The 27,756-nt window shown below is 38.8% G+C and overlaps 1 protein-coding gene across 1 annotated transcript; it reads right to left on the bottom strand.

The window, feature by feature from the left end:
- Nucleotides 1-54: 54 nt before the first annotated feature.
- Nucleotides 55-27,756, bottom strand: apc2 (APC regulator of WNT signaling pathway 2). Its single transcript, XM_066647127.1, has 15 exons — nt 27,634-27,756; nt 17,013-17,171; nt 13,972-14,062; nt 13,389-13,671; nt 12,710-12,818; nt 12,370-12,483; nt 12,113-12,208; nt 9,736-9,831; nt 8,608-8,986; nt 8,408-8,506; nt 8,115-8,254; nt 7,928-8,005; nt 7,673-7,789; nt 7,370-7,584; nt 55-7,234 (listed from the first exon to the last, which is right to left on the bottom strand). Exons 2-15 carry the CDS (start codon nt 17,154-17,156, stop codon nt 1,600-1,602), a joined length of 7,596 nt encoding a protein of 2,531 aa, XP_066503224.1. The 5' UTR covers nt 17,157-17,171; nt 27,634-27,756; the 3' UTR covers nt 55-1,599.

The raw sequence follows: 27,756 nt of genomic DNA, 5'->3' as shown, positions 1-27,756 counted from the left end.
TATGATTTGTAAAATTTCACTGATGAACCTGTGCATAATTTCTGTATCTTTCTAATCGGAAATAAAGGGATATTTATTTTGAGTGGTTACAGAATGACAGACAGTTTAAAAATTGAATACATTTAACTGTCACACCCAAAACAACACACTGTGCATATAATTTTCATCAGAGTCATGGAGCTCTACATGTTAGAGCCTCAGTTCTTGTCTGAAATCCTCTACTGTAGTACAACATGAACGTTTACATTCAGAGAAAATCCACATTATATAGGTTTTGTTATTGTTCAGAGACCATTTCCAACAGAACAGCTACATAAAGATTGTGAACACTGCACTTGCCCTTTGCTAAATGATGGAACAGTAGTTGGTTTACTGCTGCTGTTGTGTAGCGCCAGTCTGCTTAGGCAAATGTGGTTTGATTTAATACCAGTTACAACATAATGTGTGCTGCAGGTTTGACTGAATTGAAGTTGACATGCATTTTTTTTTACAGATATTCCATGATCAGTTGATCAGTAAAGTCTTAAGCTGTTCCTCTTTAAAAAGCCATATAATAGCAATGCATTGTTCTTGCTCCATATGACTTAATCCATAGCTGATCATACACAAAATGACATTATCAAAGCATTCAATAAGCAGAAATATGTACAGCCACCTAAGTGTATTACATAAAGTTGCTAAACAATTAACAAGTACATCTCCTTTTCAAAATGTTAGAGATGATTTCCTCCATTTGTATCACTTATGCTTCAGGGAAAGAGATTATTCAACATCGATAACACACAGGTGTGCACACGAGGTGAATCTTGAGCATGCTAGTTGTAGCGGCGCTAGGAGTACTTTTTGCTCACTGGGAAGCATAAGACTGTCTCTGCAATTATATACAACAGTATCACTAAATACCAACAAGGGTTACAATATATTCTCGCTGTGCTGAATTGGGCTGATCTACCACAAACATTTTTACCTGCAATAATAAAAGTGAAGGCTAAGGGCTTTCATAATAGGTGTCAGTGTGGTATAATGGCATACAAGAAATGCTGTGCATAATGCATAAATGTGTGGTTTCCTCTTTTGTATTGTAACAGTCTTTTCAGGTATTAGGTGGCACATGGTCTTCAAAATGTCCAGGAATCAGGTCTCTGGTCTTGGGTGATTTGCATATTGTCATTCATGAATACAGAGCTGGATGCGGTCGTCCACTGTGGTTCGTAAAGGACACCTTGTTTCTTGGATTCCATCTTTCTACATTAAGTGTCCAGAAAACAAAACAAGCAATGATTCATGTATGTAACTGTACAAAAATATAAAAAAAGGGACGGCTTCACTTTTATGGTGTAGTTAGAAGTTCAGTACAACAGATTAAATCCAAAGAGACACTACAGTTCATGCCTATTTTGTCTACATCCAACTTCCAGTGTTCAAAATCCAAAGTTAAAGAAGAGAACGTTTGACCGATAAATAATTTTTGATGGCAACTGGCAAGCACAGGACTGAGTATCCGAGGTAAAGAGATTAATGTTGCTCACTAAACCACCTGAGTTTTTACAGTATCAGGAACACAGAAATTAAGCTTGCAACAGTGACCGATTTTAGGTCCTAGGCTTCAAGTTTTTCACCCGACTTCTCAGAGATTTTAGCTTGACTCTGTGTTTCTTGAGAGCAACAGGCCATTGGGCTCGGGACATAATTGAAAGGAGTAACCCTGACGGCTTTGCTGGGAGAACTCTGACGGAAGTGACCTATGCCTCCACTATGGCTGCTCTCCACAGACTGAAAGGTTGAAGTGGAAGCTGTGCTGTAATTTTTGAGGGATCCATCGGAATCACCATCTTGGAGGTTATTCCCAGAGGTCATGCTTATTCTTCTTAGAACAGCCATCTTTGCTGCCTCTTCTGAAATAATTGTACCATTCTCAATTGTAGGGGAGGTGCTTGAATTAGTTTTATTAGTTGAGAAGTCCTCAGTCTGTACTGTTGCGTCACTTGTTTTACGTGATATTAGTGTAATTGTTGGCAGTTTTCCTGGCAGTGATGGAGGTGGCAGCACTGGTTTATGCCCTTCAGGTGAAGGCACCAGAGGTAGTGCGGTGGGAGGAAGAGTGCTCTTTAAAATCTGAGGAACGTCTTCATCACGAATCCTTCTCCAGGTGACTTTACTGTTACTGATTCGTGACCCAATTCTATTCTGCCTCTGTTTCATGTCTTTTTCACTCTTAGCTCGTCCACTTGAGTCTGAAGAGGAGGAGCGCAGGGAGGAGCGGCTGGTGACACGGCTTAAGACATTTATACTGGGCGAGGAGGAATATCTTTTGAACGTGTCTTCTCTCTTCTCCCTTTGCTTTGGCTCAGGCACAGACCTCTGGGGCACCCTGGAAGGACTTTCTGAACTGGTTCTTCTGACAGGGCGTTTCACTGTGAGGTTCCTGTCAGTGGAATTTGCCCTGGATAGATTCATATTCTGCTTGAGAATGCCTTGTTCCTGTCCATTTCTTGACCCCTGAACCCCCTGCACTCTTCTTGGAAACTGTGGTATTGGCTTTAGCTCCTGGCATCGAGAGGAGCATAGAAAAACTGCTGGAGCCCCTGGACATGCTCTTCGAGGTGATCCATGTTTAGATGTAGGAACTGACCGTGAACAAGGGGCATCTTGTCTTGAGAGGTTTGATGTTTCTTTGATGAATGTCAGTTGTCTTAGGAAACTGTTGCGATCTGATTCACCACTGCGCGAATGAGCAGACGTCATTCGAACTAAATCTAGTCGATTGGCTGGGAGGATTCTTTTCCCTTGTAACTGATTATGTGGCCTGTTAGCATTAGTCGGCTGATTTGTCACTAATGGCGAAATCGCTCTTGACTGACTCTGCATGAATGGTATCCTGACAGGAGATTTCTGTGTTTTGCTGTCAGCAGAAGATCTTGGGTTTTGACTGGGTGTGGAAACACTTCCTTTGTTATCTGGTGGACTACTTGGAGCAGAGGCTACTGATTTCTGACTTTGTTTAACTGTTTGGGTAGGGGAGATTACTTTTTTGCTGGGCTGCCTGGAAGGGGTTGAGCTTTGAGATGATCCTGATGATGAGCTCTTTGGAATCCTGGCCGGAGGAGTTGAGCTTCTCTTGGGCAAGGACAACTGAGTACAATCATTGGGACGCCCCAATCTATGCAAGCTTCTAGATCGATGCTGAGCTAAATTAGGATTTTTTGGAGCATCTGTTTTGGTTGTTGCTTTCTTAGGTGGTGGTCTTTGTGAAAGTGTTGTCTCTTTTTTGGGCATGTATATTACTGTTCTGCCTCTGAAAACCACTGGCAAGTTTGGAACAGGTTTGCGTGGGGCAAAATCAAGTGGTTTATTAGCCTTTTTGTTGTCCTTAAATACCTTTTTCTTGTCATCGATGTCAGGTTTTGGGGTAAAGCTTGATCCAGAAATAAATGAAAGAACAGACTCTGATTCTGATGATGGATCCTGGGATTTTGAAGCTTGCAACTTTGTAATAATTGTATTTGCGCCTTCTTGTATTGCCCTCCATTCTACGCTGTTGAGGTCAGAATCTTTATCAGATGCCATTTCATCACTGCCCAAATCATTGTCAGGACCCCAGTCTTCAGATTCCTTATGAAGAGTAGTTTTCTGCTTTTGTTTTTTCTCTCCTTTCCTTTTTCTAGTGGCTTGTTTTTTCTTTTGTTTAGGCATAGCAGATGTTATGCATTTTAATAAAAGATCATCCTCAGAGTCCATGCTGACAGAACTTGGTGAACTGTTATCTTCAAATTGATTTTGGACATGTTGACCTTTTTGGGGACACTGAACTGGATTGGATGTTAAGTTCTGTTTATTTCTCAACCAAACGCGCTGTGATTTAACCTGATGTTCCTCGAACTCTGCATCACTCAAAGAGCTGAGTGATGAGCTGAGAGAGTAACATGGGGGAGCTTCTTCCATAATCAGATTTTGCTTGATTCTATGAAACCCATTTCTCTGGAAATTATCCAAGCGACCTTTTGAATTAGCATAGTTTACAGCTAGGTTATTCTTGCTTGGATCATTCAACTGTTTTTGTCTAGCCCTTGCCCTTGCCATCACTGCATCCTCTTTATCCATTTCATTGTCGTATAAGGAATAGATGGCGCCGTCTGTGGGTGCTGGGTGGCGCAATGACTGAAAAGCTGTGTTTTCCTGTGTATTACTTCTGGAATACGTCCTCTGATTTTGATACACATCTGTGCCTTGCCTTCTGACCGGAATATTTAAATGTGGCATGCTTTGTGACAAATTGTGTCCCTGCTTTTGTATTTGTCGAACTGGGGACTGGCTTTGGACTCTTTGCTGAGTCATCTTTGCTGCCATCTCCTTACTTTGTACAAGCAGTCGTTGTGTAGGAGTCATTTGTTTCATGGTTTTGTTCATTTGGTTTGTAATTATTTCAGACTGACATGCCATTTTGGTTGATTTATGGAAGCGAGAGAAAAGTCTGAGTTCTTCAATCCTCCTTGCCTCTATATCAATAAGTTCCTGTGTCTCTTTGTTTCTTGATCGCCAGTCTTTGGACCCTTTCATTTTGACTGGGTACTGAAGAGTCTCATCACTTAAGGATGTGGTACTTGAGAAATAAATTGGAGTACCTTCTGCAGAATCAGTGTAAGAAGAATCATCATGATGAATATCTTTCATGCACATTCCAACCTTTCGGCCAGAGCACATCTGATTGTTATTATTCTGAAGCACCATGTAAACTGGTAAATGAACAGACCTCCTAGGCTGAGTGTTTAGAACTTGGTTTGAAAGAGTAGACATCATATTTGGTCTTACTTTCTTAAACCGAGAAGGCATTGCTGAATTGATGCACTCTTTGAGTATCTCAATGTCATCATCTGAGTTTCCCTCACTGTACTGATCTTGATCCATACAGGATGGATCATCAGAAGCATCTCTCTGCCCAGCATATTCTGTGTCATTGTCTTGTTGATTAAGCAAAGGAGTAAGCTTGAGCTCCACATCTTTCTGTACATAGTGCTCATGCAGAGGTAGGGCACTCAGACTAGAGGCACAAGAGAAGTTCTCAATTGGCTTTTCAACAGTAAAGTAGATCATTGTGTCCAAGTCTGGAGGCAAGTTGAACCTCTCTTTAAAGTCAGCAATTTCCATGAACTTCCTCAAACTGTTTTCCCACTGGCCTGCAACGCCACCAAGATTTTGCTGCTCAGGTCCACTTGACTCAGCACAGCATGGAGTTTTACTTCGACTTGGGGGCATGGTTTGCCCTGGGCTGTCTGGGAGGTCACTCGGGCTGACAGTTCCACTTATCATTTCACTACAAGGATCACTTTGTACAGAACTAGCAATTGAGGGAGACTCAAAGCTGCCTAGTGAACTTACAGAACTACACCGACTCATCACAAGTGGCGTCTCATGAATGTAATTGTCTGAAGAACTTGATGGGGTCCTGTCCTCATTCATGACTGGTGATAATGCTCTAAGGAATGTTTTTTCATGTCTAATCGTGCAGGGAATCTGAATGGGATCAGAGGTACTGCTGCTTGTGGGACATGTTTTCTGGTCAGTCATAAGCAACTGACTATCACTTAAATCCTCAAGTGTCTCATCTTCTTCCTCCTTTTTGACTTCATCACCATCTTCCACCTCAATAATTTCAAGAGATGAGTCACTCTCCAGCTCATTTTCACTTTGGCTCTGTCCATCGAGAGCTCCATCACCAGAAGAAAGGGAGGACAAAGAGCTGCAGCGTGAGAAGCAGATTGGTGTGTTCTCTACTGAATACTTCTGTGGTGTCTCCAACTGGCCTATTGTTGGGCTTCTTGCAGCACAAACCGGTGAGAAATTGCTGATACTTCCTCCAGTCATCACGGCTGGGACCCAGGCTTGTCTTCTCATTGCCTGAGCTGCCTGAACATTAATAGCAGTCTTTGCAACACCAAACCTGGCAACACTTTGGATGAGTGGAACATGTTGATAGGAGGGAGAAAGCTTAATAGTAGGTACACTGGTATCAGAAGATACCCTGGTTGACACAGTTGCTGGTGTTGCGATAAGAGGGTCTTGACCCTTTTCTTCATCTGCACTACCCTGATCAGGCAACTTCAGATCTTTTGTGGTCTCTGAATCTCTCTCAGGTATCTCATTCTGACACATTATTTTGGAAACACTCAGCAGTTCCTCGTGAGCTACTTTAAGGTCAAGCTTGTTTGGTCGTTTTTGCTCTGCTGGCCTCATTGAAGATCGAATCTGGTCCTTACTCCCACAGTAACCATCACTAGTGCTACCACTGTTAAGGCTGTCATTGGACAAACTTGAGTTGGCGTTTTTAAGTCGCAAGAGGGCATGAGCTCTGCTGAAGCGCTCTTTGTGTGAAAATGAGTTGGTATCAGAAAGACCGCAAGGGGAGCATGACTTAGCTCGTGCTTCATGAAGATCATCAGGCCCATAATTCCATTCAGCAAAATGGTCCTCAGAACTGAGACTGAAGCTGTCCTCTGAAGATGTGTGCATGGTAATGTCTTCCACCAGCTTGTCAATTTTAGCCACAGTGTTGGTGATCTTCTTTGCCAACTTTTCAGCTGCAACAGTGACTTCATCATCAGGAGGTTGTGTCTTTTTTTCATCTGTTTGTAAAGGCACCACATCGTGCTCGGGTTCGCCTTCTCTCTTGCGAGGCTGATTATGAAGGAAGTTGGAGTTGTTCAAGAACATAGAGAGCATAGAGAATGTCCCCGTGTCTAAGCTGCTTGAAACATTAGGGGCTTCATCATCATCAAAACATCCAGAATCTGAGGCGTAATCCTTTGCCAAACTCTCTATGTGTCGTAGGGGCTTGTTAATATTCAAATGCTTAGGGCTTTGCTTCTCAATTGAATCAAAGGTTTCTGCCAGGTGTTTTGCATCTAGCTCAGCCTCCAGTGCTTTCTGTTTCCTCATATAGAGCGAAGGCATGCATGAGCCTGGAGATACAACAGCAGTATCTTTATACTTGAGAGGACGGTTTGTGAGGAGGTTTCTCAAAGCTGCAGCACTTCCCATGGCTATCATTTTGTGCTTTGAATGGATGAGATTGCGTAGCATGCTCACAGCTCCTAGGTCCCACAGTAATTCCTGGTCCTTTGGACTTCGAGCGGAGAGATTCCACAGGGTTCCACATGCGTTGCTTACAATGGTTAGACTGTGTGATCGTAAGTGTTGTAACAAAGTCTGGAGGCAGTTGTGATCCCTGAGGATTTGTCTATCGAGAAAAAAGAAAAAAAAAAAACAAAAAAAAACATAACATTCATTATTAACTTACCTCACTAATGAGCAACTGAAGTAAGTACCAAAATAAAACAATAATCCAATAAGAAAACTATTTCAATACCAATACCTGTAATCGTCTCTGGTGGCTACAAGGCTGGAGACATTGCGCAGAATCCCTCCACCACTCTCAATGATTGCCAGTGAGTTGGTTTGGCACCGATAGGTAAGGGTACTGACCAGAAACCCAAGAGCACCATCAACAGAGCATATTGCCACTTTATTCTCAGTGCTATGTGCTGACAAATTCCATAAAGCACTTAGCACACTTTTCAAGGTGGATTCCTGTATACAGAAAAAAACCCAGTAATTTAGTTTATAATAATTATCATAATAACAATAACAGTAACAATAACAAAAATGTAAATTTTACCTTTGTAGCCTGAAGTGCACAGGTCATTAGTGCTGATACACTGCCAACATCACGAAGAGCTCTCTTGCTGTTGATGTCAGCCCTCCATGAAAGGTTCCTAAGAATACTTGAGACCACCTTCAGAAAAACAACGGGGAAAATTTGTTAGGGCTAGATCCACACAAAAGAAAGGCTACACTGACATACAAATAAAGACACATTTTATGCAATGGAACAGAGTTCACTTTCCAACACTTACAAAAACAACATTTTTACCTGATGTAATTCCTCACTATCAGATGTAAGCTGGGCAACAATGGCTTGAAGGCAGCTTTTCTTTGAGCAAAGTGTGGCCTGAAATTAAATAAAAAACATGGCACAATCAGGAAAAAGTAGAGTGGACATCACATGTAGTTTTAGTTACATTGTTATCTCTGACAAGATCTCTATCTTTTTTACCTACCTTATTCACAACATCTCCATATGTGAGGTTAGTGAGTGCCATCCCAGCATATCTTCGCAGGGCCATATTCATTGGTTCATTTTGCATGTTATACAGCTCCTGTTCCAACTGCATTAATTCTGCAATGACCTGAAGACCACCTGAAATGAACAAATAGACTCACAATAAGTTATTGCAGAGATAAAGTTCTACTGATATTGTGAGTAAGATGACAGCAATGTTGCATATTTTATTAAGCTTTCATATACTCTTATACGTTTCATGTTACGCTATACAGAAAAATTTCCACATACCAAGTTCATTCATGGCTCTTCGGTACTCCTCCTCAAAGGACAGCTTCATTATAGCACACATGGCCTGACAAATCTGAGGATCTACCGGCTCTGGGATGTCTAAATAGTTCATATAAAACATATTAATTTCAGAAATGTGTGCTGCTGTAATCATGTAAATGAATAGTTTATATGTAAATAATGCAATGAGTGTTATATACCAGTCTTTGCACCTCCAGGTGATGGGGTTCTGAGGTGGTTCTCAATCCAGTCCCAGCCATTCTCGCAGTGTGAGCGGATCTGTTCCAGCACATGTAGCACCCTCATTTCCCGTCGTGCTTGTCCTTCATCGGGCTGCGAGTATACAATGTTGTGCAGAGCCGCACTAGCACGTGATCGAGCCTCACGGCTGCAGCCTACAGCTCCTCCAGTCTCTCCTGACCCGCCGTCATGCAGTATTTGGACCAACAAGGGGACACAGCCAGACTTACGCATGGCGATGCAGCTTTCTTGTGAGCTGGACATAGCTAATAAAGTGCGGGACATTTCTTCCCGATCTCTGGAGGCCAGCATAGACAGCAGCCAAAACACCATCTCTACCTGAAATGTGGAGGCCAGCATATTTAGTGCCGCATCCCGAAAAACACACACAGACAGAGCTACTAATCACAAACATGAACCATGTTTCAAAAAAGTTTTTACTGTTTTTTACAGGGAAAAAAAAATATTGTTTATATTCTAAAGAGTAATGCCATAAACCCGAAGCTATGAATTCACCGGATTCAAATGAGTATATAATTTCCTTTATAACATAAATTATAGTACATCAACACAATTATGTACGATTATGTCTAAGTTACACTCAAAAATGTTAAGATGTAATATATTTTATTCAAACATTAAATATATAAATTTTAATCACATAAATGAAATAAATCATTAAATTAATTTTCTCTGTACAGAGATAATTATGCTCTGGAAAAAATATTATCTAGAGAAACAATACAAGGTAGGGGTGTATTACTTACGGCAGAAATATAACACTACATGTAGTTTTATTATTTTTTCTAATAAGTTGAAACTTATTAGAATATTAAATTAATTATTATAAATTAATTATATTAGAATATTAATAGAAAAGAATATTCCATGTACTGCCACGCTAATAAATGCTAACAACCTCAAGTATTAAGTCCAATGAGATTAATCCCATATTGCCCTAAACCTCAATATTCAATGTTTATTAGACAATAAACTCCTTAAATTGTCTGAAATTATAACTGACAACAATGGAATATGGGGACATTTTTATGTGTGACATAAAACATAAGACAGCACTACTGTCTTACTTTGCTGCCTGCCTCTCCAGGTGCCTCCATCACAGAGCTAGTGGAAGCTCCATTGTCCTGCTCAGGGTTGGCCATTTTGGAGAGGCACTCAACACTCTGCAAAAAGAGAGAATATATACGTGTAGATGTGTTACCGCTTAAATATCAGCTAATGAATGGAGCTGGTGAAAAAACAATGTTTAATGATGCATTCCAGTTAGAGTGCTTTAAAATTCAGTGGCCTTTAAATTCATGAAAATGAAAGTTAATCCGACAGCTTGCCTGGCGCAATATCTTCAAAACAGTGATAAAAATACTAACAATATTGCTACTGCTTTCTGCATGCAGCTCTTTGTAAGCCAGTGCTCCAGCTGTATCGTTTGAATTTGGAAACCAACTTGGCTTCACAGCAAATCCTCCAACAGCCAAAGCAGTAAATTCATCCTTTTATCCCAGAGCCCATCTCTATGGCAACCTTTGGTGCCATCGGTAGGCATGTGATCTCTTGAGGTCTACCCAGACGAGCGTGGGCTGCACACAAGCTGCCTCAAATATCTCAAAGATAAGACTGAGGTGTGTGTCTAACGGAGGTAAGGAAATTGCTGTGAGATTTAAACTGATGATAAACACTGCCATCTGTATGTTCTCATCAGGTTTCTCATAGTCCTGTGAAAGCCTAACTACAGATGCTGGAATACAAAAATAGAACAACAGCACTGGATGTAAAGAGGTGTTGAAATATCTGCAGTACATAGTGTACACTTTATTTTTATGGTGACAAAAAATGTTTTTTTAAATAATAAAAAATGCATGTAATAATTTACATAAATATATTACATCAAAAAAATCTTTGCAAATATAAAGAGGTGAAAGAAAAAATGTTCATGCTGTAATATGTTTCATTCATCTGGAAGTACACATTACAATCAAATCAATAGAATACATGTCTCTCTTCTTTGTAGTAAACTTTTGACAGTTCTGGCATGGTGCGCTAACAGAGAGACATGTTTCTAAATGCCAGCTTCATGGTGGGCCAGACAGAGAGAGCTTAAGCAGCCAATAAGAGAGCCCAGTGAGAGGGCATGCCTAGCAACATTCACAGCCAGCTTGAGCTGCCAGACAGCAGTGCGAGGTGAGAAGGTATGGGGTTGTAGCTGAATAATCTGGTGAATGGCCTGGTGAAAAGCACTAAATTGCAAAGCTGTCAGAAACACAGCATATACTGACAAATGTGTTTATGTGCCCTACATTAAACTACATTCACAGATTGCATTTAACAAACTGTACATTTCACTTGTTTCTAATTAATAATTAAGTTATATTTTGTACTTATTCTTTCATCAAATAGTTAATTTCATGTATTTTAAAAGCTTGAATAATAGCTGTAAGTTGTTATCAATCCCCCTCTCCCCAAGCAAACCATATGTAATTGAAGCTAAATTAAACTCATGAGTGACTTTGAGCATGTGTCTGGGTTTATTTTGCAGCGTTCTTCACTTCCTGAGCAGTGTTTAACGATGGCAGAGCCTCAATATTTCAAAGCCTCTATAAAACATTCAGCATTAGAAAGACTGGCTGGCAAAAGAGAGAATGAGGTCATGTTAAGATCCAGAGAGGAATGAGAGACTGCAGGGAAACATTTCCATAAATCTTATTTGTGGCCAGCATGCTAACAAAATACAAATGAGGTATTGATATATGTGAGCATTAGATAAACTAACAGCCCTCTACTGATGTATTCCAATGAAATTACAGAAGAATTCTTTTCTGATTTATTTATAAGACAATGCTGTATTTGAGCAGAAATTGATTAATATTAAACTAATGCTGTGTCATTACTCTTTGCAATTCTCTGAATGCGTTAAGCAGCAGCTGACAGTGTACCCGTTCTATATCTTTTGTGCTTGTCTTAAGTATATTGACAGTGTTAGTAGGTCTGCAATAACTAATCAATACAATTTACAAAAATCTATTATATAAATAATTGTCAACTAATTTCAGAAGTGATTTGTTGGTTTCTGTTTTTTTTCCTAGCAGTAACTGCTCTGGGCATATGCAGCTGTTTAGATGTTTAGACATGTGATATATAAACAAACAGAGGGGTCTACTACTATGGGCTATAGTCTACATATGGTGGGGGCAAGGTAGGCATCCCCCCCTTTAAATATTCGTGTCTGCTCGCTTGAAATTTATCATTTTAAACTGACTTATCTCCACCCTTTGCGATTTCCTTGGGGATAAGCAGACTGTTATCTTTAATCTAAACTGAGTTTAAATATGGATGTTAGCTCATGATTCATCGTGTCTTTGACTATATTTAATGAACTGGGACAACACACATTAATAAACATCATTATTTCATAATGTAATGGATGAATGGGAGAGTTATTTATCTCACCTGACTCTCCGTCTGAGCGTTCTTCTCCTGTGTGCCACGAGAGCCCTGTACCTCCTGCAGTTCTTTCTCCAACTGCTCCAGACGAGCCACACGGATCTGCAGAAAAAAAAAAACCACATACAGATTATTCACATTTAGAGCTGAACAAAAATTTAAAGACACTGCCAATGACAACAAAACCATACAGAAAAGTATATTAATTATTTTTCATTCATATATTACTGGAGCAAATGGAGAGAAATATTTCCACACGATACCTGGGTTCTCTGGACCATTTCATCACTGGTACCAAAACGTTCCTCCATGACTGAACGCAGTTGCTGGGCCTCAAATTCTAACTGCTGGCGAATAAGATCCATTTGTATGGAAAACTGAGATACAGAGGGAATTTATGGTTACACTGTTGCAAGAATTCTTAATAAACAAATGATATTGTTTAGTGTGTGCTACAAATGATGCTTCCCCAAAAACTGGACCTCTATGTACAGTAGTCATTACTCAAATACCATGTGAATCTAGGTGACCTCATTTTATCAGACACACCTACACCTGGCCGTGTAAAACCATTAATGCAGGTAGTACAAGAGCTTCTCTTACTGTGTCAATCCGGGGCAGCTCCGCCAGCCTCTGTGAAAGACCCTGCAGCTGAGAATAATACCAGTGACGCTCTCTCTCCTCTTTCTCTATTTCACTCAGCAGCATAGTCCTACAAAAAAAATACCCAAATTAAGACGGATTGTTGCAACTTTTATTTTGGGTTTCCTTCCTTTGCAATATCACAGAGGGCTTATTATGCAAATGAGCCTAAATGTACAGCACTAAATTATTTGTTGTATGCTTGGAGCAACCCAATTTAGAATATCAAGGCATACATACATATGACCTCATGTATATCCTGCGTATTTTAATATTAAGGCATATATGACATATATGAGAATGCTGTAAAATATATTGATGAACATTAAAGGTTGATTAATGTGTCTATAAAAAGACATTTCTAAAAATGTTGAACATTTGTGATTTAATTTTTTTAAACTTTACTTTCAAATATTTAAAACATAATCCTTTACTGTTTGTGGATCACTAGTCAGATTTCAGGAGACATATTTAGCAAAAGCCAATCCCTTCCACAAAGACCTTATGTTCAGTGAAAGAAATCAATTCAAAATAAAACCTTTTTACTAGTAGAATTTTGTCCAATACGTGCTGTGTGAAAAGAGTTCCCTTGAAAACTGGGTTATTAAGATAAGAACAAATTGATAATTCTAGATCTTACCTCTCCTTGCAGAGTTCCTCTAAATGCTGTGCTGTCACACGGCCATCTCCCATTATGGCTGAGTGGAGGTGTCCAGGGTGGACAGCCGTGCCCTCTCCTGACACTGAAGAGTTCTGGCGGGACGATAAGCAGACAGGGCTCCTGGCTCTGCTGATACTGGCTGGGGGAAGAGGTGTTCTGTCCTCTAAATCACCTGCTTGACTTGCCATGGTCTCAGGACACACACGCAGATTGTGAGGCTGGTATTTGAGCTCATAATAGTTGGTCAAGTCCATGTGCAATTCTGAAAACAGGGTTCAAACAAAAGACCATTTTGGACCTTTATATTCCTAATTATATTAGACTACATAATCACTCAGATGAATATGAAATTATTAAAACACACTGTCGCTGTCACACTGTCGTAATCTAAATATTTTATTGTGAATGTGCCAGTTAAAATTAAATGCAGTCTTCTCAGTATTTTATGTCACTTTATCACACCAACTCATGTAAAGCTACCATCCTGAAGATGTTTTCTTGAAGCAGTGAGGACATGAATAGTCACATGAAATGATACATGAACACAGAATGTTCCTTCTACCTTTGAGCTGGTCGAGCACATCAGCTCTCCCTGAAGAGGCGAGAGTGCAAGCCTCCTGCTCCAGTTTACTCTGCAGCTGCTTCAGAACCTCCTAAAATGGCATGAAATTAAGGTTTAATGATTATGTTCCGTTGTCAAAAGCATGCTGATCAAAAATAATCCTAACAATTAAACTAACAGAAGTGAGCATAATCATGGTCTTCAAAAAAACAAAACAGTTATTAAAGCATAAAAATTCCAGGGAACAAGATGGCTTCTCTTTGTAATCCTGCAAGTGAGTGATATCCACTGTGTCCCGGTCCGTTTGAGGACAGAATGAACTGGCGTTTGTGATAAAAGCTTAGCAGAGATTATCCAGCTGCACTCAGCATCTGGGCACGTGTTATGGGACATATCAGGGGATTGGGTACCCATGCCAAGCATCACCTTTAAGCCTGTTATAATGCTAGCATCTGATTTAGGGTTCTGATCAACAGTTTGTCTAGTGTCTAATGACTCTAGGTAAGCTCTAGAACAACTGCAATGATCAGGATGAAGTGGTTAGACCTGACGAATGAATCAACGAATAAACAATTTAATGACAGTGGTCTGCTTCGTGATGATTTTCAAAAGCTGTAAGGGTATAGATATCTGCACATGTCCAAAAAAATGTAGCCATGACCAAGGGCCTTGCTTTCTAAAGAATATTAAAAATGTTGTCATGGTAACAAAATGTTTTTGCCCGTTAGCCAGAGCCTTTATTCACAAACTACTGCAGGAGCAAGAGTGTTTTAGAATCCCAAACATAAATTCATAAAACAGGAGTCTGTGCCAACATTCACAAAGCTTGAGTAGAAATGCTGGTTTAGGAACAGACTTCTTGCGTATTTACTATGACTTTACTAATACCAACAGATGCTAGATCAGCTCTGACACACGTCCCTATAGGAGATAGTGCAAGTGCTCTGCATTAAAAAAAAAATAAAAAAGATGCAGTATTTTTTGTCATAAACTTGCTTTGGACTTCAGAATCCTTGTGAGATTTCACAGTGAGATGTAAAGAGTAAATACTCTGGAGGCCTAGGCTTAGAGTCATAATGAGGCTTTCTCACCGTGAAGGACTTATTTCTTCGAGCACAGCTTGGGTGGATCTCTGTGATGGAATGAGCTTGGATAGACAGGATCCAGATGATTAAGTTTCTGACCAGACTTTTTAGTGGATGCTTGCATACTAAATGGAGAGTGATAAAGGCCAAGTTTGGTTTCTGTATAGCAGTTTATAAAATGGAAGGAGGTTGGAGATGGCATCAGTATTAGAATACTGTATAGAATAATGAGTAAGATTATAGTTGGTATATTTATAGTATACAGTGATCCCTCGTTTTTCGGGGAAGGATGCGTTCCAAGACCACCCGCGAAAAACGAATTTCCACGAAGTAGAGGAAAGATATATTTTTTATGTATTTAACAAGTTTTTGGACTTTTAAACCCCTCCCTGTTACTGTTAACAACCCACCCTTCGCATTAAACAGTCGTTCTATAATGTTTATCAGCTGGAACTACATGTGATATCCTACCTGTTTCTTTAATAGAGTAATTCCTAAGCTGTGATTTAGCGTCAGTAAATTTCACTCGGATGTGGACATGAACAATACATGTACTGTACGTAAGAAATACTTGTAAATGATATATTTTGTCACCTACAGGCCCAGTCTAATACAGGTAAATATTAATGAAATATTTTGGCTATTCATCTTTCACCGTTTTCCTAGATTTTCCCTCAATATCCGCGATATAGCAGCCATAAACCCCATTGAAAACCCCCCCAATGTTGCGAATCCGCGAAAGATGAACCGCGAAGTAGTGAGGGATTACTGTATAGGTATTTTTCAATAGTTGATGGCTATGTATTTCTTCCTTAATATTTTTCATTAAAATGTTCCTATATTGTATTCAGCCAGCACTCAAATGTTTACTGTTAGCACTGGAAAAGGAACAGTATCATGTCTTTTCTAACGATGACTGAACATGACACAAGACTCTTACTGGAACTCGCTTTGGATGCATGAGATTTATGAGATTGATGCTAAGTAATACATGCACCACATGGCACATTAAAACCTTCTGCAATTCAAAACTCACGATCAATAATGAGCGGTTCAGTAGCTCGCATTATCTAATGGTTTCCTTTCTTCTTGCATGCAATCAATTCCACCCTGCTGTTACTGCACTGTAGCATACACATTTTGGCATAAAAGTTCTTCTATGATTTAAGACTCATTCAGACTATGAATACTGGACACAGCCCATTAGTGTCTGCAGACATTTGATGGAAAGTGGGTCACTGCTGAATCAAATGCATGCAATGGTGACTTTGGATTTGCCAGATAGTGAAACTGTAGTAAAATATAGTCTAACAAAACGTTCAATTGTATAAAGTTCAGTCCATAAAGTTCAGGGAAACCTATGCCTGCATCCTATGTCACTATGCAATACTCCTGTATAGAAGATAATAAAATAGAACATTACATATCTAGTGTTTCAGAAAAAAAAATGAACATTGCGCTCTCACAGTTCAAAAGAAAAATATAAAATTAATTCTTTGGGCCAGTAATTAAATCCGTTGCATGTGAATTCTCCTTTTAAATGGATACATAGACCAGTTGCTAGGCATAGGTCACTAAAAGCATGTCAACAGTGAAAGCAGCATTAATGTAGCAACAAAAACAGGTAGTTTCGAAGGGTTTACCACCCAACCAGTAAAAAACATTTAAAACATTAACCAGGTTTACTTTGGTGAAAGCAACATTAATCTTTCGGGTATATATACGACATGTGGGCCAGAAAATGCATTTCAACACAGTATAAAAAAGAAAGTGTAAACTCTTGAAGAAAATCTCATTACTGAAGAGTGTGAAGTCGAATGTGTATCCTAAACATCAGTAAACAGCTGGTTCTAAGTACTATAGAATTCTAATGACAAAAGAAGGCAACGTGTCGCTCAAATTTTGATACAGAAGCATGCATCAGAAGCACAGACTTACTCTAAAGCCCAAACTGACCTTCATGTCAGAGGTCTCATTCTCCAGCTTGGACAGGTGGTGCGAGTTGTCCTCCAGCTCACGGCGCAGGTGGGAGTTCTCCTTCCGGAGATCCTCCACCTGCCGCACCAGCTGATCATAGGAGGCCACCGAGTTCGCCATCATTACAAGATCGAGTCCCTGGAATAGACAGAGAATATGTGTCAAAAACAGACTTGAACCCTACAAAAATCATCACTAGAGAGCTTCCAGGACTATCATCCTGTGCTTATATGTATGCCTAGACTCTAATGCCTAATGCCTCATACAATGTGAAACACTAAAACTAATGTGCAACACTAAAATTAATATATTTTACTGCACCTGTAACAACTGCACATTTTATGCGCATCACAAATACTGGATATCAGCATCAACCCACAGTTCCCAGTGTTATGAAGTCAGTGAAAGAGTCACAAAGTGCTGCAATGGTGCATACTTGGATAATGATATGTTGTGTTATTCCGATGTGACTTACACTTGAATTATGCCCCCATGGCGACATGGCAGCAGAAAGCACAAAGAAAGCTTAATCATCTGTCAAATTCGGTTTATATCTGTTTTCGTTAATGTTTTCACATGGCCAACCCTGAATACACATCCTGTGTGGCCATTCAGTTTACCCACTGGTCTAGAGAGCACACTGACAAAAACAGGGTTTCTACCACTGCAAGTCTACAACAGGGAGTCTATAATGATCATGTTACATTAGGTGCTTTTACGCACAGCACTTTGCAGTTTTTACACAGCACAGAGAAGGCAACAGATTCAGTTCAAAACGAATGGCTTGTCATGGATTTAGTCTTTTCAGCTGCTTGTTTGCATCTAGAGACCTATTATAGTGACTAAAGTATTCAGCATCCTACTTAGTCGTATAGGCCTATTACATTTAATGTTTGTTTGCTCACATGACAGTGTAACTAAAGGTGCAAAATAGATAAGACTATACACCAAGTTTGCAATTGATGGACACACTCTCAGAATTCACATCTGCAGAACAGTAATGCTCATTTTCAAAACAGCCTCTAGCGTTACAGTCACCATTAGCTTTGCAGGAAAAGCTCTCTTGGGCAATGCAATAGAGAAACGTGTTTTGTTATGTAGTACAGTTTGAAATTAGGACCATCCATCTCTTTATGTAAGCAGGATCTTTTTGCATTATGTTGTTTGAATATAGCCTGTCAATTTTAAAATGTGGAAATATTTTTTAATATAATGTACTGTAAAATTCAGGTCACAATGATGCTAGGCATTTGTACACCTTCAGAAACCTTTTCCACCTTTTTTTCCCACTGTCTGTTTGTGTCTCTATTGTCTGTAGTTGGAAACCTTGCTCTTTCCTGATCCAGAAATCCACATTAGTGAAGCAGGCTTTGTTGTGCAGTGCTGTCTTTTAGCAGTGCTGCTGTGGGGGAGGTGGGTCTTCAGCTTCAGACATCTAAGCCATTTCTGTGTAAGCTTGCACAAACCAAGAGGGGGAGAGTCTGCAGTAAAGCAGCTCTATAGAGGTCATCCACTGGACCTCCACGCTCGGGATGCTGGCAATGACAGTGCGGCAAAATGCTTCAGACCTGAATTCAATCAAATTACATCAGATAAACACTTTTCACAGCGGTTGTGTTAAATGCTGCACCTGAGATAATTTTTTTTTTGCATAATCATATAGTAAACATCCCAACACGATCAGTGAGGAAAACACACATCATTTTTTATCTTAATAGAATGATCCAATATACGGTGATATTAAGTTATCAGGTTGTATTTAAATTTGCATTAAAGAAGCGTTCCTGTGTGATGTCAGACAACGTAAAAATTATATCTAATATCTCCCCAAAATTAATATTATAAGCACTTTTTATTATTTATAATGACAGTTTTGATGGACTACCAAGTATTGCACACTTGTCAAGCTTTCAATCTTGCTTTTCTCCTCATCTCATGTTGTTTCCTTTATATCTTTCAAATAATTAACTTTAGGAACCTGACATTTACTCTTTGAACTGCTTCTTATGATTATGGGTTATCTTATATCTAATATTACACCTACAATAAGTTAAATGTCTTGGAGATAACTGCTGTTTTACTAAAAATAAAATAAAGTCTCTAAATTTGGCTCCAGACAATTTAAATTAAAATTATTATTATATTGTGATACCTCTAAAATATACAGTTAAAACAATATACCATCTGGTATTTTAATAGCAAAATATGTTTTTACTAAAGCTGTTTTACTCCAAGCGGAGCACACTGACGTACTCTCAAAATGTCATCTGCTTTTCCAACCATTTGAAACAACCATACGTAAGCAAACGCATGAGCAGAACCAGCCATCGCTTCTTGTTTGCTCTGAGTACATTTAAGGACAGACATGGTTATGTAAAGGCTTGATCGATCATTTGTAAGTGATGCATGTTGATCAATGCTGAAAGCCCAGCTAGGTGGGCAAGAGAATTGCCAGCAGAATCCTAGTCCATTTAACACATGGAAATGAGTCGACTTTCCATGTTGAAGAATCTCTAATGTATTTACACGACAATATTATCCATGCAAAGCACCATATCAGTTCAATCTGGATTGTAAACAATTAAAAATGCAGTTGGAAATCTCAATAATATACGCTAGCAAAAAAGGACATATCAATGTGTAATTTCATAGCTGGCCCTGGAGCATGTTATTTTTTCTGGAAAGAATTGGAAAGAAGGAAATGAGAATGAGTGAAGAGAGGAGCGGAGAATTGGACAAGGATGTGGCTTGTGGAGCAATCCACAGGGATTTTAACACAGCTGCTTCCTCCTTTTCATCAACTGTGGGGTTTTATTTTTGATCTAAAAGACTGATTCATGACCATTCGGGTACCCAGCTGTGGCGTCTCTCTGCTCCGTATCATTAATGTCTCTTGGCTACATCTGAACTGCAATTGTCGTGTTCGTAAACGGGATTTTCTCTTGCATCTTTTGCGTTGTTCTGTTCTGCTCTTCCCACTGTGCTTTATTTTGCAGTAACGCTGGATGGGTAATCTGTTCAAGAGATCCGTCCCTTGAGGGAAATAATTCAGATGCAGCCAAACAGGAGTGTTAGCCAACTGCCAATGAGGTGTTGCCGTTCCCCACTGTTTCCATGGTAACACCCAATCCATGCTCTGATTAGGGAGGAATAAAGAAGCTGATTCTGCAGTTGTAAGATGAATCATAAATATCAAAACAAATCACTCTTATTTTGTTTCACTTGTCAGTCTGTCAGCTACTGTATCGCATGTGTCATCCCTGAGGGGCGTACTGTAAACTCAGCCGTCGTGAGCTCCAGAAGACAAAAAACAACAAAACACAGCAGTGCTCTTTCTACTCTATAATAATACTTGCTCTTTTTACAGTATCTCAGCACTCTCCCTAAAATAAAATAATAGAATAACAATGCTCTTTCCACCGTATATTAATAACATTTCAAAAGTAAATATATAATACAGCAAATAACAGTGGTGTAAAAATGCTTTTTTTCTACAATGGTTTAAAAATTGTGCTTCAAATAATTCTCAAAAAAACTGATTAAAATCCATTATATTAATATTCAAAAAGTATGTATTATTGTTGTCTGCAATAACTTATTTCTGCTAATAGGAAAAGAATAAGTAAAATAAGATTGAAGGCTTTTATTCAGTGAGTGTTTTATAAATCTGAACCCTTGATGTGAGATTATTAATTATTGATGCATATTCAATATTTTATCAAAATGATTTATATTTGCTGTATTTTGTGAAAGTTAAACTTAGTAAAACCACATTCCACAATGAAATGTCAGTGTGTTCAGGATGCTCACAGCAACAAAATGAAATAATCTGATAATTAATTGTATGTATTAATAATGCAAAGGCTCATACTGTGACTACAATTAACAAAAAACACACTGTACAAAAAGTGACCAACCTAAGCACATTCACTGACAGCAAAAAACAGCAACTTTTCAAATGAGTTGAAGTTTGGTTGTTGTGATTAAACAACAACCTCTGCCCTTTGGGCCTGCTGGAGTGGGTAGATCTGGAATAGGATATATGTACTTCACAAGTCTTAAGGTTTGTGCATTGAGAACGGTTTAAATCCATGAATGCCCTTTCCATCCAATATATTGAATGCACTAACTTGTAAAAGTGTATTGGTTTTGAAATTGGATTTTTTGTCTAATACATTTGCAGTTGAAAATACAGACAAATCAGTCAAGGGTAGCTACAGAAAACAAAGACAAGAAAACAAAGCCTGCACTACACATGCAAAAACAAAAAAGGATAAAATATAAAGTTTCAGTCCTGGCTGATTCTGAACATGTACCCATAGTCTTACAGTAGCCAGTCATAATACCAACACACAAGCTGTATTATATGGAAAAGCAAACCAGGTTATTGGCCATTAGTGGCAAATATTTTATACTGAAATAGGAATCAGGCTAAGGACAATTCAAGAACATAATAAAAAAACCAAGCCTTGTACCAGTTTTGGGCTTGTCTTAATACAGAAAGTGCAGAAAGTGTTAACAGCCTGTAGTTTAGTGTTTCATTGCGCCCATGAGTCTTCTCTACACTGAGAACAACCTTCACAATGATATAACTCAGTCTGTTCTCTGCCAGGGGCACTCCAGTCATGCACACACAATAACGGGCAAAAGATCTAGGACGCATCCACTAGGTAAAATGATGGCTCGGGAGGTCCAGAAAAACACAGAAGCTTAACCATAGTAAACAGACAATATTCTCTAAATTCGGCCATATTCTACATATCATTTTAATACTCTTCATTCTTTCTTCTGCACAATTTAAATTTAAAAAATAACACATTTCCTCTGAACAAAACAAAAGTAGGGACCACACATTAATAGGAAGAGAATGACAATGCTGGAAATCTGCACTTCTAATATTCTTCTAATGTAAGACCAAATTTGCGTTTGAAACAATAAAATTAAGGGTGAGGATTTAATTGCATGAAAACACATAACAACAAACAGCTATATTTAGTGTACGCAACAATGGCATGTCTCCTGAAAGCAGACGTGTAATAGAAACAGTGGGGTGTAATTTTGTTGAGGGGCTAATTTATGTTACTGGCCACTTAACTAGGCCATGAGCAGCAGGAGAGAGAACAAAGAAGATGGAGCAGAGAATGATCCCCCTCCATCACCCCCTCCCTTTCTCCCTCATTCCCTCTCGGCTTGCATCTCCCATCACCCATTTACTCCTAGACCGTCTGGTTGCTATGGAAACGGCACCTGCGATGGAGGGTGGCATGCCTAAGAATCTTGATTCTGAGCCAAACAGTGCTGCCCTCCTTTATACCAACAATAACATGTGCTGGAGTGCATTTAAGAATTGGTTTAAAAACCTTATCCCTTCACTACCCCTGTTCTATAATGGTGCGAATTGGTTCTTACAGGATGGGCAAAATATAGAGCAGATTAACTGCATATTTTTCATGGAAGGCTGATTAAATAAAATAATATAAAATAATTAGCAGCAAGCAGTGTAACAACATACTTCTAAAGAACAATTAATGTTGGAAAGGTGCTAAACATGCATTGATTTAGATATAATCATAACTGATTACAATAATAGTGAGTGCATGTTTTTTTTACATTCTTGCGCTATTGTCAAATAATAACAGGTGTATTGCACTTATTCCAGTACAGTTTATATTAAGTTAGACCCAAAATCTGATATTAAATTAGGGTGGGTAATTTATTGTTATAATAACAGCTATAGCAATAAGTTAAAATACTGCCTGAAAACACAGGGGTTTTTTGAGTATATACTGTGGATACTCTCAGTACTTAAAAAAGATGTCTTTGAACATGTTTCTCAGTATTTTCAAGCCTCAGAAACACTAAATATGTCTGTAAATATTAGTCTTAAGTTCATCTTTTTTGCCAAACCATGGATCCCTAAATCATATTAAGACAGAATTCTGGTTTCTTAAAAAAACCATAATCATTGCCTTTGCAGTCACAGATCATAGTCTTTTTAATGCCTAATGGGCACCAAAAGTGTGTAAAGATTTGTAATAATGTATATATATAGGAGGATGAACATATGTAATGGTGAATAATTAGCTAAACTTCTTCAAAATACAATGTGGCTGTCTGCACTCAATTAAAGGCTGCTCTCTCACCCATAGTGGAATATTGCTGATCAATGCCCAAAGGTTGATTGGCCTGCATGGTCAAAGTGCCAAGGACTTGCAAATAGAGAGGACAGCAAACAAAGCATTTTTATCCAAACTGAGGTCACTGAATTATTCACCAGAATGAGGGCCTGTATAATACTGCTATGAGTCATCAAAAGTTCATCTCTGCAATGCATAATTCTGCAGGACATTTCTCTTTAAATATGCAAGACCACCTTCCTAATATATGCCAAATATGACAAACAGAAATAATTCAGCATCAAACACACTGCTGCTAATAGGAGTATCCTATTTCAGGTCAGTTAATGATCCTGTCCTTCACTGTCCCACGGGGTAAGAGTTTCTATTCACTTGACCAAGATGCATATGAACTGCTCGTTACATGGGGATCGATATAAAATCATGTTTAGGTTTAACTAGTTATTAAGGAGAAACATTGCTATGTTCTCAAATGACTTCCAGCAAGGTCATATCTGGTCCCATTTGGGCAAAATAGATGGACCTGACCACAAGATGATGTTAACAGTCATTAATGACAAATATGATGATAAAGAAGCTTTAAATCTGGCCACTGTCCCAGTCTGACACCACCAATCGATAGAATACAACAGTGGACACAGACCTAAAAATCAAACCGTTTTTTGTGGAAACGTCCAGTAAAGTGCCTTATTTAATGACTCTACTTCAGATACTTAAAGATCAGCATGAACACTACAGTCTTTTAGTAAATGAGGATCTCGATGCACATTTAAAGGACACTTCAAATGGAGCTTTGTAAAATATAATTCACATTAAAGCTAAAAATATACACATTTTAAAAACTGCATACCCTGGTTACTGACTGTAAACACTAACATATATTCGCTAATCTATTTTTGCCACAGTATGTTCATGTGTGAGTGTGAACGCCACACTAAAGTGAACTTAAGGGACTTGACTGGAGAGGTATGAAAAGAAAAGTATATTTTTTATGTTATGTTTTGAATTTCTGCAAAAAACATCCAGATACTAATTGGCACATGTTTCACCCTTTCAGAGTGCCTCCCGCAATGGTACACAATGCCACCAACCCTTGTTACCCAGAGAATGAAATCAATTGTGTTCTCTCGGACTCTCAGCCTCGGATGGCTGAGGCATCACTGGAGATGGAACTGCACTAGTCATTGCTGTGACCTTTGATAAGGTCAATGATTAGATCACTGCACCAGTCAAACATAAACACAACATAAGAACAAATACTTAACAGAATAAAATGTGCTACTACCTAAAAACCTTTTGGATGTTCAATTATTTCCAAATATGATTAATATAACTGATCAAATTTTGTCAGATATCAATTCCCAATGATGTATGAGGCAGACCGGCATCTTCATCTGAGAGAAACATCTATTAAAGGCCCTGAGCAGCAGTGCTGAGGTGAATCCTTTTTTGTTGAGGTTTAGGCCTTAACTTTCCAGTCAGGAATTGTAGGTCAGTTTAAATGTAATGCTAATGCAAGCAGACTTCACATGGCCTCATTTTTTGATCTATTGGTGCTTTTCTACAAATGAGGACATCTAAGTGTCCATGACATATTGTTTGAACTAATTTAAACTTGGTATAGTGAGCATTCTTACCAACCTCAGAACTTTCTAAGGAGGTGGTATATATTTAAAACATGTAATGAGGCTTTTACATAGTCCAATAAGCATAAATAAATGTAGTCAAATGGGCCAACATTCAACCTCATCACAATGGTTCACACTGACACTGTGATAGTGTAATTTACCTATGGTGTATTAGCGATACACTGTGTTTAACAAGAAACACCCTTTTTTTTAAATGCTTTCTTTCCAAGTCAGTTTTCAGTCTGATGGCTATGGGGCACTGGTAAGTTTCAAATCCACTGCTTTTGTGGAACTACAGCATATATATGTGAAAAAGGTGACAGGGTAATATTCATTCATTCATTCATTCATTATCTGTAACCCTTATCCAATTCAGGGTCCAGAGCCTACCTGGAATCATTGGGTGCAAGGCAGGAATACACCCTGACACACTCACACATTCACTCACACACTCACACCTACAGACACTTTTGAGTCGCCAATCCACCTACCAACGTGTGTTTTTGGACCGTGGGAGGAAACGGGAGCACCCAGAGGAAACCCACACGGACACAAGGAGAACACACCAAACTCCTCACAGACAGTCACCCGGAGCGGGAATCAAATCCACAACCTCCAGGTCCCTGGAGCTATGTGAGTGCGACACTAACCTGCTGCGCCACCGTGCCGCCCCAGTAATATTCACATCTCTTTAAAAAAAACTGCATTATATAACATTTTATATTATGTAAGTTGTGATTTTGTGTTTAGCCATTACCAGGGGGTCAATATTTGCCTCATCCTGCTGTTCACCCCATGATGCTGCTCCTCAATTTTTGGCCACAATTTACAGTGCAGTGACAGTGTAGAGACAGAAATGTTATTGATTTAACTCACATAAAGGGAATAAAACAAGACTGTGCTGTAGGCTATTGAACACAATAAACAAGTGCAGTATGCGCATAAAAGACATATATAATCGTGAACATGTTCCTAGGCAATCCTAGGTCTCTGGGTATTTTTTGCCAGAAACTGTATTACCATATATTTATATATATACTGTTTAGTAAGAATTTTGGGCCCATGCTATGTCTAATATATTTCATATAGCTCCATATCTGTGGATGCTGATTCCTAAAACAGATAACATAAATATGTATGAAGTATATAACTGGATTGGGACTAAATCAACTTGAATTAATGTCACTGAGAAATGCCAAATTAAATTCTATAGGGTTACAAATGCAGTCCAGTTAGTACATTGTGAATATTTAGAACAGACATTTGGCTGTTCTGGAGTACAATATACACACCAGATATTTTTAAATATTGATCAGATCAGAAAATACCTGATCTCTACCATTTATATATTCACTGTCTATAGTTATCTATACCATTGCTTTTACTACAGCAGATAGATACATTAATGTGCAATTCAAAGGTTAATGTATAAAATAAAAATCTGGAGTGTGCGAGTTCATACATTACACAAAAAATAAAGGTATAAAACATGTAAATGTGTGCAATATATATACAACACACATGGGTAGAGCCCTTGAGCTCAGTGTACACAGTACATGAGTCATGTTAATTATGTGCTATAGGCATTATAAAAAGGTTTTGGGACAGACCTAATGTTACAAATGTACAACAAGCACAGTGTCTATAGTTTTATTTGTGTGTAATATTCAGGTATAGAATAAAGCAATAAACAAAGTGCAGTGTGTAATATTCAGGGAATTATTTAAGACCCCTAAAAAAATAATGGGCCAGTATCTGTAGTGTATCTGTAGTAATGCTAATGACAACACACATATTTTTAAATTAAAGACACTGAAAATACATCCAGAAATGTGTTTGTCTAAAGGGATGCAAATCAAATGAAGAGATCACAGCAGTCCAGCATCTCTTAAATAGCATCAGATGTTGGTGGGAATAATGAGTAGAATTAAAACAGTACGAGTCTGATGCGGATATATTTGATCCAATATTGTTGTGTATCTTTACGGTTTACCATAATATTGAGAGCCCTGTCGTACAGGCTGGTAATATACAACTTGCCAATCTTTGTAACACTTACACATATCTGAATTATTTGCTAAGCTTAAGTAAAAACACATTAGATTAAATATCCTAGGCCTAAAATTAATCCTATTATTTCCTACTGAGCACTACACATTCATCTTCTTCATCCCTCCTCAGAGAACCATCCACCTCCTTAAATTACTTTAAATTGTGCTCAGTGAGGATGGCTTCACGATACTGAAGGACACTTTGGTAAATTCTCCCATTTTCCACCCCGTCTTCTCTCTTTTACCTTGTGTAAGACGGGCAAGATGGCTGTGTGTAATTTGCAATGGAAGATCTGTTTGCTTTTTGTCGCAGCATATAATTAAATATACGCAATATTCCCACAGTACAATAAAGCAGAGCGGTTAATCAGATTATCATCACACACCGCTCTATTATTTCCTTCTGCTGAATCTCCAGGTAAGAGCAGCTACCGTCGACCTTGCGACGTCAGTGCTGAGGGAAAAAAATAAAAAAACATCGCCTATTAAGGCTCCCGCGGCTTAGCATATTAGCTAAACCGATATTTTACACTGCCCACGCATTGTGTAGTACAATTAAATTTGTGTTGTCAGTATTCAGAGGTATATTCTGTATATAACGTTACAACCGTCTCCATCTCCCTCCCCTGTCTCCCTCTCTCCTCATAAATATTCTCCTCAGGACTCCGCTCCATTCGACCTACAAACAATGCCCGCTCAGATACAGCACGGAGCTGCTCTCACACCGCAAAACAGTACATTCACAGCAAACCTAGTAAAACAGGAGTAAAGGTAGGGGTTTTACCTCATGCTGAAGCGGCGCTGGTGTTAGGCGTGGACTCGCTTTAGCTTTAGCCTCCACCACAGACACAACCCAGTGGAGATGCTGCGCGCGCTGATGTCACTGTAACCACCTCGCTCTCTCTCT

Source organism: Hoplias malabaricus, chromosome 16, assembly GCF_029633855.1.
Source record: "Hoplias malabaricus isolate fHopMal1 chromosome 16, fHopMal1.hap1, whole genome shotgun sequence".
NCBI lineage: Eukaryota > Metazoa > Chordata > Actinopteri > Characiformes > Erythrinidae > Hoplias > Hoplias malabaricus.
The sequence above is the reverse complement of the archived record's forward strand: the minus strand, read 5'-3'. Positions and strand labels throughout refer to the sequence as shown.